Below are 14473 nucleotides of genomic sequence, written 5' to 3'. Positions count from 1 at the left end.
TGCCGCCACCACTCGACTAATTTTGTATTTTTAGTAGAGACGGGGTTTCTCCATGTTGGTCAGGCTGGTCTCGAACTCCCGACCTCAGGTGATCTGCCCACCTGGGCCTCCCAAAGTGCTGGGATTACAGGTGTGAGGCACTGCGCGCCTGGCCTAAATTCTTTGAAATGTATTGAGTGGCTTTATGGTCCACTGACAGTCAATTGGCTCTTTATGTCCTTCAAAATAAAGTACATTCAGAAGTTTTCCGATTTGATAGGTGGAAGATGAGGTTGGAAAAGCAGATCCATTCCGCATAACGTCTATTGAAAAAGATCTGTGACCTGGTGCAGTGGCTCATGCCTGTAATCCAGCACTTTGGGAGGCCCAGGTGGGTGGATCACCTGAGGTCAGAAGTTCAAGACTAGCCTGACCAATATTGTGAAACCCAGTCTGTACTAAAAAAAAAAAAAATACAAAAATTACCTGGGTGACATGGTGGGTGCCTGTAGTCCCAGCTATTCAGGAGGCTGAGACAGGAGAATTACTTGAACACAGGAGGCGGAGGTTGCAGTGAGCCAAGATCACACCATTGCACTCCAGCTGGGGCAACAGAGCAGGACTCCATCTCAGAAAGAAAGAAAGAAGAAAAAGATCTGTGAGGCTGGATGCAGTGGCTCACACCTGTAATCTCAGCACTTTGGGAGGCCAAGGTGAGTAAATCATCTGAGGTTAAAAGTTCCAGACCAGCCTGGCCAATATGGTGAAACCCCATCTCTACTAGAAATACAAAAATTAGCCAGGCATGGTGGTGCTCACCTATAGTACTAGCTACTAGAAAGGCTGAGGCAGGAGGACAGCTTGAACCTGAGAGGCGGAGGTTGCAGTGAACCAAGATTGCACACCAGCATGGACAGCAGAGCAAGATTCTTTCTGGGAAAAAAAAGAAATCTGCAAATAAGTGGACCCATGCAGTCCAAAAACACTGATAAAGAGTCAACTCTAATGACCTGATATATTTTCTACCTTATAGAACAACACTTGCTTATTAAATTAAAAATGTTTATTAAACCATTATTTCGTAATCTTCTGCCTTTCTAGAGGCTTGGTGATGCCCAAGTTCAGCTTTAGGAAACTTATGTTGCTCTCTTTTGTCTGTCTTCCTGGCTTAAAGAAAAGGATGAGTGTAATTAGGCTGTGAAAAATAAAGTATATTATGTGAATGTAAAATAACTTCTACCAAAAAAAATAAGTTTGGGGATTTAATTTTTAAAAATACTTCCATTAGGACAAGTGTGTTAATCGTGCTATTCAATCTTTTATGTTCTTACCGATTCTTTTGTCTCTTCCTACCAAGGAGTATATTAATTCTGTAACCATGATTTTCTATTTCTTTTTGTAATTTTGTGTTTTTTTTGAGACAGAGTTTCGCTCTTGTTACTCAGGCTGGAGTGCAATGGCGCAATCTCGGCTCACCGCAACCTCTGCCTCCTGGGTTCAGGCAATTCTCCTGCCTCAGCCTCCCGAGTAGCTGGGATTACAGGTACATGCCATCATGCCCAGCTAATTTTTTGTATTTTTAATAGAGACGGGGGTTTCACCATGTTGGTCAGGATGGTCTCGATCTCTTGACCTCATGATCCACCCGCCTCGGCCTCCCAAAGTGCTGGGATTACAGGCTTGAGCCACCGCACCTGGCCCTTCTTTTTGTAATTTTGTATTTCTTTTTGAGACAGAGTCTTGTTGTTGTCCAGGCTGGAGTGCAGTGGTGTGATCTCAGCCTACTGCAGCCGCCCCCTTGTGTGTTCAAGCCATTCTCCTGCCTCAGCCTCCCATGTAGCCGAGAGGCATAGGCCATCACGCCCAGCTTATTTTTGTATTTTTACTAGAGACAGGGTATCACCATGCTTGCCAGGCTGGTCTCGAACTCCTGAGCTCAAGTGTTCCGTCTGCCATAGCCTCCCAAAGTACTGAGATTACAGGTGTGAGCCACAATGTCTGGCTTGGTTTTTTTGGTTTTTAAAAAGACTATGTTTTTAGGGCATATTATATTTATTTATCTGACGAAGTCTCACTCTGTCACCCTGGCTGGGGTGCAATATCGTATTCTCAGCTCACTGCAACATCTATCTCCTGGGTTCAAGTGATTCTCCCGCCTCAGCCTCCCAGTTAGCTGGGATTACAGGCACCTGACATCTTGCCTAAATAATTTTTTTTTTTTTTTTGAGACAAGAATCACACTCTTGTCACCAGGCTGTGCACGATCTTGGCTCACTGCAACCTCTGCCTCTGGGATTCCAGTGATTTTCCTGCCTCAGCCTCCTGAGTAGCTGGGACTACAGGTGCCCGCCACTGTGCCCAGATAATTTTTTGTATTTAGTAGAGATGGGGTTTCACCATGTTAGTCAGGCTGGTCTCAAACTCCTGACCTAAAGTGATCCACCCGCCTCAGCCTCCCAAAATGCTGGGATTACAGGCATGTGCCACCTCGCCCAGTCCTCTTTTGAATCTTTACTTGCAACTTTAGACTTCTGTCTTGAAGGAAGCATTGTGTTTGGGTGTGTTAGGTCTTCCCAGATATGGACACCAAGATGGGGTTATAGGCTGGCCAAAGTCATTCATGCCTATACTCCCAGCAATTTCGGAGGCTGAAACAGGTGGATCACTTGAGCCCAGGAGTTTGAGACCAGCCTGGGAAACACAGTAAGAACTCCTCTTTTTATAGCTGGAATTAGAGGTACATGCCACCATCCCCGGCTAATTTTGTATTTTTAGTAGAGACTGGGTTTCACCATGTTAGCCAGGCTGGTCTTGAACTGCTGACATCAAGTGATCTGCCTGCCTCAGCCTGAGCCACCATGCCTGGCTATATATATTTGGGTAGAAATTTATCTCTAGGATTTGGTAACAGAGGTTCCTTTTAGAAGAGCACTGTGAGAAAGGGAAGATACCTGACTTTCCATTACAGTCATTCCTCGTACCTATGGGAGATTTGTCCAGGACCCCACCTCCCCCAGGTAACAACATCCTCAGATGTTGAGGTCCCTTATATAGCACAGTACACTTTATTTTTTTGAGATAGAGTCTTGCTCTGTCACCCAGGCTGGAGTGCAGTGGTGTGACCTTGGCTCACTGCAACCTCCACCTCCCAAGTTAAGGCAATTCTCCTGCCTCAGCCTCCTGAGTAGCTGGGATTACAGGTGTGTGCCACCATGCCAAGCTAATTTTTTTACTGTTAGTAGACATGGGGTTTTGCCATGTTGCCAAGGCTGATTGCAAACTCCTGAGCTCAAGCAATCTGCCCATCTTGGGCTTCCAAAGTGCTGAGATTATAGGTGTGAACCACTGTGCCCAGCCAGCTGTGAATCTTGACATACTGAATTGCATAAAGTCTAAACAGAACCACTGGAAATTTCTGTAGAATTGATCTCTTCTGACCTGCAACAAGTGGAATATCAGGGAAATGCAATTTGAACAATCTAAAGGGTCCTTCTGTATTATTAATCTAATACAACACTTTAGAAACATACTTAAGTGTGGAGGTCGCCCCTGTGAGAGGCTAACAACTTGTCCTCCGCCATTAGGTGAGCTTGACTCCTTACACATTTTCCCTGGCTGGAGGCTGTCGAGCTATGAGTGAGAGGAAATTAAGAAGAGAATGAAAGAGGAAATTGAGAATGATTAAGCAGGACACTATTTTCAGCTTTCTTGGCCGATGAGATAACAGCCAGGCAAATGCCAAGTGGTCTCACAAGGCACTGTGTCCCCCTTTCTGCCTCCTGATGTAAATCTGTTTTATGACTTTGTTTACCAGGCATTGTTTCGGCCTAGCGACCTCCCCTGCGGTCCTTGTCTCTCTCAGACACATGGTTTACTGCTGAGCTTGTGACTTCTAGTTAATTAAAGATTGTTATCCAAGTTACTGATTGTTCTGACAATATTGATAATCAGCGTCATCTATTTCCCTCTTGATCTTTTAAATTAGTATTTGTTCCTTTTGACAGTTCCTCAGAATCATCCCCCAAGGAATTTTCTGTTCCTTTTATTGTTTTAGTAATGATCTGCATTGAGGTAATGATGTTAAAGAAAAAAGTATATGAGGAAACCGACTGCACAAATAAAACTGCTGTTTTGGGCACTGCTGCTCGGGCACTGCCTAATCAGTCCTCCAGACCCCGTCTCTCTCTGTCTCCTTTTTTTCCCGCATGCTCTCTTCCAGGTTTGGGACCCTCTCGCTGGATAAGATTCCTGGGCTCGAGTTCAGTTCACAACACTTAAGGCCAGGTAAGGTGGCTCACACCTGTAATCCTAGCACTTTGGGAGGCTGAGGTGGGTGGATCACGAGGTCAAGAGATCCAGACCATCCTGACCAACATGGTGAAACCCTGTCTCTACTAAAAATAAAAAATTAGCTGGGTGTGATGGCATGTGCCTGTGGTCCCAGCTGCTCGGGAGGCTGAGGCGGAAGAATCGCTTGAACCCAGGAGGCGGAGGTTGCAGTGAGCTGAGATTGCACCACTGCACTCCAGCCTGGTGACAGAGCAAGACTCCATCTCAAAAAAAAAAAAAGAAAGATACTTTATTTAGAAAAAGAGCCATCATTATCTTAAATGTTTCACATCCAATACACTGATACAAATTTCAGGAACAAGGCAGTACCATTTTTTTAATGCAGGTCCAGAGCCAACTGCAGTCCCGTCCAATCCCCCATAGGTCAAAGGGCTTGGCTCCTCTTCCTGTGTACTGCTGGCCTTCCTCATCTCATTGCGTCTAGCCTAAAGCAGATGTCCATTGTCTTCCTCACATGTGATGGTGGCTTAGAGATAGGCACAGTGCCGCTCCAGCAGCGAGGGGTTTGCGTTACTTAGGAACAGCAGCTGTTTTTTCCCTTCTTCTGTATGAGCTAAAATAGAGACAAACACAGGTAAGTGGTAGTTTCCTCCTACTGCACTGGGTTCCCCAGAAATTCGTGTGCTCAGAGGCTACCATATCCAAATTGCATTCTGAGGTAATTAGCATCTCCCAAGAGATCTTACTTCTAGACCCTTACCCTAATCAACTACTCTTTTTTTGTATGCATTATTTCCTTCTTTGTGTCTACTCCTCAATCCAGCATGGAGCTCTCCCTCCACTCCCAGAGCACCTTCTGGACTTCAGGACTTTGTCAAACCTCCCAACTCTCTTTAGAAATCTGTCCATTGGGCTGGGCGTGGTGGCTCACCCCTATAATCCCAGCACTTTGGGAGGCTGAGGCAGACAGATCATGAGGTCAGAAGATTAAGACAATACTGGCCAACATCGTATTGTCTTAATCTTCTGTATTAAGGTATTCCATTTTTTTTTTGGTTTTTGGAAGAAACTCAATTTCTACTAAAAAGACAATTAGCCAGTCATGGTGGCACGCACCTATAGTCCCAGCTACTCGGGAGGCTGAGGCAGGAGAACTGCTTGAGCCCGGGAGGCGGAGGTTGCTGTGAGCCAAGATCATGCCACTGCCCTCCAGCCTGGGAGACAGAGTGAGACTCCATCTCAAAAAAAACAAAAAAAAACCCTGTTTATTGTGCCTCCCAACTTAACATGCTGCAGTTATTCTTATACTCTTTACTCTACTTCTTTAATAAGCTATTCCATTTACTATTTTTTTCTTCTTTTTTTTAATAGAGACAGGGTCTCACTGTACTGGCCCAGGCTGGTCTCAAACTCCCAACTACAAGTGATCCTTCCACCTCTGCCTCCCAAAGTGCTGGGATTACAGGCGTGAGCCCACTGCACCAGCCTCCAGTTACTATTAACTCTCTATTATCAGTAATAGAAGTAACAGATCAGCCTGAGCTTTTCCCCTCTCATATTTCAAGGTCAAGTTAAGGTAAAGAAATAGACAGTTGGAATGCTTTCAGTCAGATAGATGAAATATGGTGCAAAAAGTTAATTTTTGTATATATACTAAGACAGGTGTGGCAAAGAATTCCTTAGGTGCTAGGATAGCCTCTTGTACAGCATGAATTATTCTGTGAGTGTCCCAGCATGAGTCTCTCAAGTGTAGTCTGTTGAATGAAACAATGCAATAAAGAAAATGTGGCAGGAACCCAATCACCTGGAAACTGTCCAGTGGATGGAATGGGTTTTGCTGCCTTCTTTATCATGGAGAATTTAGGGATAAAATCTTTTTTGTAAATTAAACCTTAACCACCTCCCACCCACCTTTCTGTAGCATCTTAGCCAGAAAGAAGTTAAGATAAAGGATAAAGCATAAATTAGAGGCTGTTGCTGAGGGAAGAAGACATCAAGGTTCCAATTCAGTGGGATTCTACTAGGATCACAAAGCCCTGATAGAAAAAGCCTGAACAATGGACCTTTCTCATGTTGAAGCCAATTGTTTTCCAGATAATACTGAATACAACTTTCAAATTCCTTTGGGTTATAGTTGGAAACCAGGATGGGAATAAAGGGATCCAGGGCATCAAATCCTTCCTAGGGAAGAAAAAGGATAAAGAAACATATTAGTTAAGAGACAAAGCACCAAACAGACAAACACTACTTAAGCATTTTGAAGACAAGGTCTTTTTCTTCTACTTAACTCTACTTCTCATCCTCTGGCAACACTGCTTGATACAGGACTCCACATATGGCTACATTAAAAAAACTGAGACTGTCTCAAATAAAAGGTAATAAAAAACAATGGGAAAAAATACTCTTGATGAAAAATAAATGGAAACAAATAAAGCAATCAAAACCAAACTGTATTTCAAATTAATTCCTTCCTTCCTTCTTTCTTTCCTTCCTTTCTTCCTCCCTTCCTCCCTCTCCCCACCCTGCCCCACCCCACAGTTTTGCTCTTCTTGCCCAGGCTGGAGTCAGTGGCATGATCTCGGCTCACTGCAACCTCCACCTCCTGGGTTCAAGCGATTCTCCTGCCTCACCACACACCCAGCTAATTTTTTGTATTTTTAGTATGGACAAGGTTTCATCATGTTGGCCAGGCTGGTCTTGAACTCCAGACCTCAGGTGATCTACCCACTTCTGCCTCCCAAAGTGCTGTAATTACAGCTGTGAGGCACAACGCTTGGGTGAAAAGGAATTTTTGAAGAGAATATTTGGCTGGGTGCGGTAGCTCACGCCTATAATCCCAGCCCTTTGGGAGGCCGAGGTGGGCGGATCACGAGGTCAAGAGATGGAGACCATCCTGGCCAACATGGTGAAACCCCGCCTTTACTAAAAATTTTAAAAATAGCTGGGCACGGTGGCACATGCCTGTGGTCCCAGCTACTTGGGAGGCTGAGGCAGAAGAATCGCTTGAACCCAGGAGGCGGAGGTTGCAGTGAGCCAAGATTGTGCCACTGCACTCCAGCCTGGCGACAGAGCAAGACTCCGTCTCAGATAAAAAAAAAAGAAGAGAATATTTGGAGTATAGATCCTTAGGATAAAGACAAAAATTAAGTGAACACCAAACTCTAGTTAGCAGTTCCTTTTTCATAGGATTAAGAGCCAGCAAACCTGAAACTACTTTTAAATATGTTCTAGTATTGGCCGGGCGCGGTGGCTCAAGCCTGTAATCCCAGCACTTTGGGAGGCCGAGGCGGGTGGATCATGAGGTCAACAGATCGAGACCATCCTGGTCAACAGGATGAAACCCTGTCTCTACTAAAAATACAAAAAATTAGCCGGGCATGGTGGCACATGCCTGTAATCCCAGCTACTCAGGAGGCTGAGGCAGGAGAATTGCCTGAACCCAGGAGGTGGAGGTTGCGGTGAGCTGAGATCGCGCCATTGCACTCCAGCCTGGGTAACAAGAGCAAAACCCCGTCTCAAAAAAAAAAAAAAATATATATATATATATATATATGTTCTAGTATTGAGCTAGTAAGGAAATATACCGTGGCTACTGGCAGCAGATTTCTCTTTATTTTAGATTATAGTTACAGATATGGAAAGTGGAAAGGGTATAATGAATGCTGTGATACTAGCATGGAATTGGCAAGTGTCAGTAGCAACTCATGGTTTTTGAATATGATTAGAGAAAAAAAAACACGTGTGTATATGTATAAACATGTGAAACCCCACACACAGTTCACACACATGCATCTATTTACTAACTTTGCTATGAGGACCTAGGAGAAAGGACACCTCAGTAGCAGTGAATATATCTAGCACTTAGACCTTGGTTGCTAAATAATATTCTCCTCTATTATTTCTTCAAAGGCCAATGCCCTTTGGAGAAATGGGGATTCCAGGGCTGCGGCATGGGAAGTATAAGAGGAGTCTGGAACATACTCTTATGACAGAAAATAAAGAAGCGGTCGAAGAATCATGGGAGCTGGACGTGGTGGCTCACGCCTGTAACCCCAGTTCAAGACCAACCTAGGCAATAACATAGTTAAGACCCTGCCTCTAAAAAAAAGAAAAGAAAAAAGAAAATGACAACATTCGGTGTGGCTGGGTGCAGTGGCATGTCTCAAGGCAAGAGTGAGCTATGATGGTGCTACTGCACTGCAGCCTGGGTGACAGAGTGAGACCCTGTCTCCAAAAAAAAGAAAAAGAATGACAGGGACATAAAAGGATACAGAAGCTAGCTTGAAGGAGCTTTTTTTTTTCCTGTTGAGATAGGGCCTCACTCTGTTGCCCAGGCTGGAGTACACTAGCACAATCAGGGCTTACTACAGCCTTGACCTTTTGGGCTCAAGCAATCCTCCCACTTCAGTCTCCCGAGTAGCTATGAGTACAGGTGAATACTACCATGCCCAGCTAGTTTTAAACATATTTTTGTAGGGGTGGTCTCACTTTGTTGCCTAGGCTGGTCTCAAACTCCTGAGGAGCTCAAAGCATCCTTCCACCTTGACCTCCCAAAGTGCTGTGATTACAGCTTTGAGCCACCTTGCATGGCCACGAAGAAGCTTTTAATGGTCAAATCTAAGATTATTTGAGCACCAAAGTAAAAAATGATAGTAATGATTTAGATTCCATTGAATAAGAATCCACAAGTCTATAACAGGTAGAGGCTCTGTGCCCAGTATAACTAATGTAATGGATACTAAAACCAGTAGGTGGAAGTTTGAGAAGTAACAGGATCTTTACCTAGTCTCAAAGTATATCTCTACAAGAGAATAAAAATAATAACTTTACTGAAGAGAAACCAGATGGACAACACCTCAGCTAACAGTTCAAAGGTCATTACCAGTAATGAGAGAGAGATTTCATGTGCTTCCTGATAGGATGCACTCACTCAGACATGTCATCACTTCTATTCAGGAGGAAACCTCAGACAACCCCCAAAAGTGACCTACATAATAACTGGCCTGCATCTTCCAAAAATATAAAGATTAAGATTTCAGCCGGGCATGGTGGTGCATGCCTGTAATCCCAGCACTTTGGGAGGCCGAGGCGGGTGGCCTCCCCCACCACCTTGGTGGATGCATCACCTGAGGTCAGGAATTCAGGACCAGGCTAACATGATGAAACCCTGTCTCTACTAAATACAAAAAAAATTAGCCAAGCACAGTGGCAGGAGCCTATAATCTAAGCTACTGGGGAGGCTGAGGCAGGAGAATTGTTTGCATCAGGGATGTGGAAGTTATGGTGAGCCAAGATCGTGCCATTGCACTCCAGTCTGGGTAACAACAGCAAAACTCCGTCTCAAATAAATAAATAAATAGATAGATAGATAAATAAAAATAAGATTTCTTTCAATGAAATAACAATTTAAGGAGAAACAAATTTTGCTTTGACTTGACCTTTCCCAGCAACTCCTGGGGCAGATAGGCGTTCCGGGGCTTAAAGAGGGACCCAGTCTGGCTCAAAGTCAACACAATGGCGCCTCCATGCTGAAATAAAGGAGAAAAGGCTGAATTGGAAAAAGTTGAAAAGGACAGAAAACTGCAATTGTATCATCTGTAGATTTTTCTTTTCTTTCTTGGACATACAGTGTTACAGAAGTGTGGTCTAGAACAGTTAAATGGCCACTAAATTGGTTAGTCCAGATTTAGCTCCGATAATAAACTGCTGCCTGATTTTAAATTTATCATGACATACTTTTGGGTCTTCAACTCTTTCCCAAAGATGGTAAGGAAATACAAAAACACTTTAAATGACCGCAAGCAAAATAAAATTAGGCCAACATTTAAATAAAGTGATTTTGAATAAACTTACTCCAGTTAAGTGGAAAGATTATAAACCACATACACAGATTTTAATTCGGGCCTTATTTGTAACTTGGTACAGGCACGCGAATTAAATAATAACTTACCATCTATAAAATCAGATACTGGAAAGTCTCTGATTTTATAGAAGGTAAGTTATTATCTTATTTAATTAGCAATGAAATAGTAGAGCATGTTTAAAATGAAAACACATTGCTTTCTGAAATGTGTCAGGCATCATATGCACTTACCCAATCGTTTTTCACCATTTTCCTCAGGTTGTGAACAAGTGCTAATTCCTCTGGGGCAATCTGAGTATTGGACAGAAAGAGAGAAGAGATCATCACATGCTTTTCTCAGATGTTCTCCTGAAACAACTGATAATTTTTAAAAAACTCTCAACTAAGACATAATTGTGTACCTGAAGGTACTCCCCCGGGATAAGCCACATAGCCTCTGGCCCTAGAACTGCCATCCTTCTGGAGATTAACGGTCACCGAGAAAAACACCTACCGCCCCAAACCAGTCCCATTTTGATACTTTTGATCTCCTCTGCTTAGACCATTTAGCCTCATTTTGAAAACACAATCAAAAGCCAGAAAAAAATAAGAAAGAAATTACAGCTTCTGCTGTCATGCCCTTTGCATAACACACTCCCATAGTTTTCAGTGAATAGTGGTACTCTTGGCATTACCTTCTCCTCTGATTCCATTTACTGTTTATCTTTTTTTTCCCACCCAAATCTCTTTAATCTTTTTTTTTTTTTGGACAGAGTCTCATTCTGTTGCCCAGCTAGAATGCAGTGGTGCAATCTCCACTTATTGCAGCCTCTGGCTCTTGGGCTCAAGCCATCCTCCCATCTCCGCCTTCCAAGTGGCTGCAACTACATACAGGTGCACACCACCATGCCCAGCTAGTTTTTGTTATTTTTTGTAGAGAAAGGGTTTCACTATGTTGCCCAGGCTGATCTCAAAACTCCTGGACCCATTCAATCCATCCACCTTGGCCTCCTAAAGTGCTGGGATTCAGGCATCAGCTACTACACCAGTCCTTGCTGTTTATCTTTATGTATGTATGTATGTGTATGTATGTATGTATGTGTGTGTGTGTGTGTAAGACAGAGTTTCACTCTTGTTGCCCAGGCTGGAGTGCAACAGTGTGATCTCAGCTCACCACAACCTCCGCCTCCCAAGTAGCTGGGATTACAGTCATGCACCACCACACCTGGCTAATTTTGTATTTTTAGTAGAGATGGGGTTTTTCCATGTTGGTCAGGCTGGTCTCTAACTCCTGACCTCAGATGATCCACCTACCTCAGACTCCCAAAATGCTAGGAATACAGGCGTGAGCCCCTGAGTCCAGCCATATATATAAATACATAATTTTTTGTTAAGAGCCAGGATCTCGCTGTGTCACCCAGGTTGGAGTGCAGTGTTGCAATCATGCCTCATTACAACCTTGAACTCCTAGGCTCAAGTGATCCTTACTCAACCTCCCAGTAGCAGTGACTACAGGTGTGTGCCACCCTGGCTACTGGCTGATCTCTTATTTTTTTAGAGACAGGGGCCTTGCTATGGTGCTGGTCTTGAACTCCTGGCCTGAAGTGATCCTCCTGCCTTAGTCTCCTTAGCCACTAGGATTACAGCTGTGAGCCACTGCACCTAGCTCTTTACTGTTGATTTTACTTCAAACATTCCTAGGGCAAGAAAACATATCATATGGTCTACAAGGCTAAGACCCAGCCTCTGTTCTGATAGAACCAGAAATCAGAGAAATGAGACAGACACCCAGTTTTCCTACCGGTCTTTTATCTTCTCTTTTGAGAGTAGTCCTTCCCCAGACAGCATTGATTCCATCCACAGCCACCAGGAGGTGAAAAATACCCAAAGAACTTTGCCTCTTTAACTCTTTCAGCACAATTCCAACTGCATCTGTGGCGTTCCTCACCCGTGTTATGCCCTATTGGGAGAGACAGTGGATTGCAGTGCTGCCAGAGGCCTTCTCTTGTTATCACGTTACACATCAGTGTCTTTTCTTTATTATTATTATTTTTCAGTGTCTTTTCTTATACCTGTTCAACCACTTCTCCCAGAGGACTGCCTTTCTCAGTGCTTTCTCTCTTATTCCAGACATACTTCTCTTGAACTTTTATCTAAAAGCAAGCAAAGAAAATAAAAACCAAAAAAAGACTACTTGACCTAAGGGTGAACCCATCCCTTGAAAAGGTGGAGGCTAAGATGAACAGGAGTCCATTTTAGTCTACTGCTCAGGTTCTGTAGGAGACCTCAGTGTGGAAGTGAATGCTTTTTTCTTTTCCCTTTTTTCTCTTTTGAGACAAGACTCTCGCTCTGTCACCCAGCCTGGAGCGTAGTGGCACAATCTCAGCTCACTGTAACCTCCACCTCCCATGTTCAAGCAATTCCTCTGTCTCAGCCTCCTGAGTAACTGGACCTACAGGCATCTACCACCATGCTGACTAATTTTTTGCATTTTTAGTAGAGATGGGATTTTGCCATGTTGCCCACGCTGGTCTTGAACTCCTAGGCTCAAGCAATGCCCCCCCAACTCAGCCTCCAAAAGTGCTGGGATTACAGGCATGAGCCACACTGTGCCCTGCCAACATGAATGCTTTCTAATCCATTTCTGCTTAGTGCCTTGAAAAAACATACATAAAGAATTCTGATGGGGCTAGGTGCGGAGGCTCACGCCTGTACTCCCAGCACTTTGGGAGGTCGAGGCGGGTGGATCATGAGGTCAAGAGATCAAGACCATCCTGGTCAACATGGTGAAACCCCGTTTCTACTAAAAATACAAAAAATTAGCTGGGCATGGTGGCGCGTGCCTGTAGTCCCAGCTTCTCGGGAGGCTGAGGCAGGAGAACTGCCTGAACCCCGGAGGCGGAGGTTGCAGTGAGCTGAGATCGCGCCATTGCACTCCAGTCTGGGTAACAAGAGTGAAAATCCGTCTCAAAAAAAAAAAAAAGTAATTCTAATGAAAATGTCCAGAATGAGACTCTGGCATCTGCATTTATAATAAGCTCTTAGGTGACTGCTTTATACCTAGAATTGAAGTCCCCTGGTAGACAGGGTATCCAAGAATCACCAGGGTAAAGAAGAATTTTTCCAATACATTTCTTGTTCCCTAAAAATATCTTATCCTGAGAAGATCATGCAGTTTGGAAATGTTCTTGCAAGGGACTGGAAACTATACCTTTTTTTATTTTTTTGAGACAGAGTCTCACTCTGCACCAGGCTTGAGTGCAGCGGTGTGATCTCAGCTCACTGCAACCTCCGCCTCCCAGATTCAAGCAATTCTCCTACCTCAGCCTCCCCAGTAGCTGGGACTATAGGCATTCACCAACACACCTGGATAATTTTTGTATTTCTAGTAGAGACGGAGTTTCACCATGTTGGCCAGGATGATCCCGATCTCTTGACCTCGTGATCCACCTGCCTCACCCTCCCACAGTTCTGGGATTACAGGCATGAGCCACCGTGCCCAGTTGGAGACTGTACCTTGAAAAGTCAATGAATCAACTGGATTTCACTTTGCTACCCACAAAATGGGAACAACTTACTGCTGCCTCTTTATTTCACAATGAATGAGTTTCAAGTTATGAGTCCGCTGTGAGCAAAACATATGAAAGAAACTAAAAAGGATACAGTTATTCCAACTCCAATATCAGGTCTCCCTAGTCTATTGGTACTCAGGGCACAAACAGGACAGAATCCATATTGACTACCTAGCACTTAACTGCTACGAGTCTAGTCACCTGGTTCAGGAAGCGCTCATTTGTAGTTTTGAAATTCTTCAGCCAGGATGAAGCCTCCAAAGGTTGATCAAAGCGCTGTTTGTTGTAGTTGGACTGCAGAAGTTCCCGGCAATTTTTCACCCAAAGATGAGCTTTAAAAAAGGCAGAAGAAAACAAACTAGGCAGAAACTATATTCACCTGGAAATATTCCAGCCTCTTTAAGTTATAAGAAATGACTTTAGTTTCTCGTATATATATATTTTTTTTCTTTTCTTTTTTTGAGACAGAGTTGCCTAGACTAGAAGGCAGGATGAGATCACAGCTTACTGTAACTCTGAACTCCTAAAAGCTCAGGCAATCCTCCTACCTCAGCCTCTCAAAGTGCTGGTGAACTACTGTGCTTGGCCTTGTCAGGTCCATCTTACACTAAACATCATCATTAGAATCAATATATAAAGCATACTAAGTGGATTAAATATTACTTCTGCTTACTGGTAAGTTTGAAAGGTAAGTCAGAAAATATGGATGTTATATGAGCAGGTTTGTTTAAAAAAAAGAAAATGTGCATGCACACAACACTGAACAAAAAAGGGATATACGCAAAGTGTA

General features: G+C 43.7%; 1 protein-coding gene across 14 annotated transcripts in view; it reads right to left on the bottom strand.

Moving 5' to 3' along the window:
• Positions 1–14473, bottom strand: part of DAP3 (death associated protein 3) — a 42492-nt gene that overhangs the window by 2855 nt on the left and 25164 nt on the right. For 8 of the 14 annotated variants that reach the window (XR_013529409.1, XR_013529415.1, XR_013529418.1 and 5 more), the window contains 7 exons: positions 13885–14015; positions 12184–12264; positions 11913–12071; positions 10364–10423; positions 9708–9797; positions 5386–6450; positions 4534–4882 (listed from right to left, as the gene is read on the bottom strand). Coding sequence is in view for 3 of the 14 variants with exons in the window: in XM_002759993.7 (XP_002760039.1) it covers positions 4797–4882; positions 6333–6450; positions 9708–9797; positions 10364–10423; positions 11913–12071; positions 12184–12264; positions 13885–14015 (725 nt within the window). In the remaining 11 variants the exon portion in view is untranslated. Of the gene's footprint in view, positions 1–465; positions 608–798; positions 913–4533; positions 4883–5385; positions 6451–9707; positions 9798–10363; positions 10424–11912; positions 12072–12183; positions 12265–13884; positions 14016–14473 lie in introns of those variants that run through there. The other 6 variants (XM_002759993.7, XM_008984575.5, XM_054247588.2 and 3 more) reach the window with 4 other exon arrangements.

Source organism: Callithrix jacchus, chromosome 18 (genome assembly GCF_049354715.1).
Source record: "Callithrix jacchus isolate 240 chromosome 18, calJac240_pri, whole genome shotgun sequence".
NCBI lineage: Eukaryota > Metazoa > Chordata > Mammalia > Primates > Cebidae > Callithrix > Callithrix jacchus.
The sequence above is the reverse complement of the archived record's forward strand: the minus strand, read 5'-3'. Positions and strand labels throughout refer to the sequence as shown.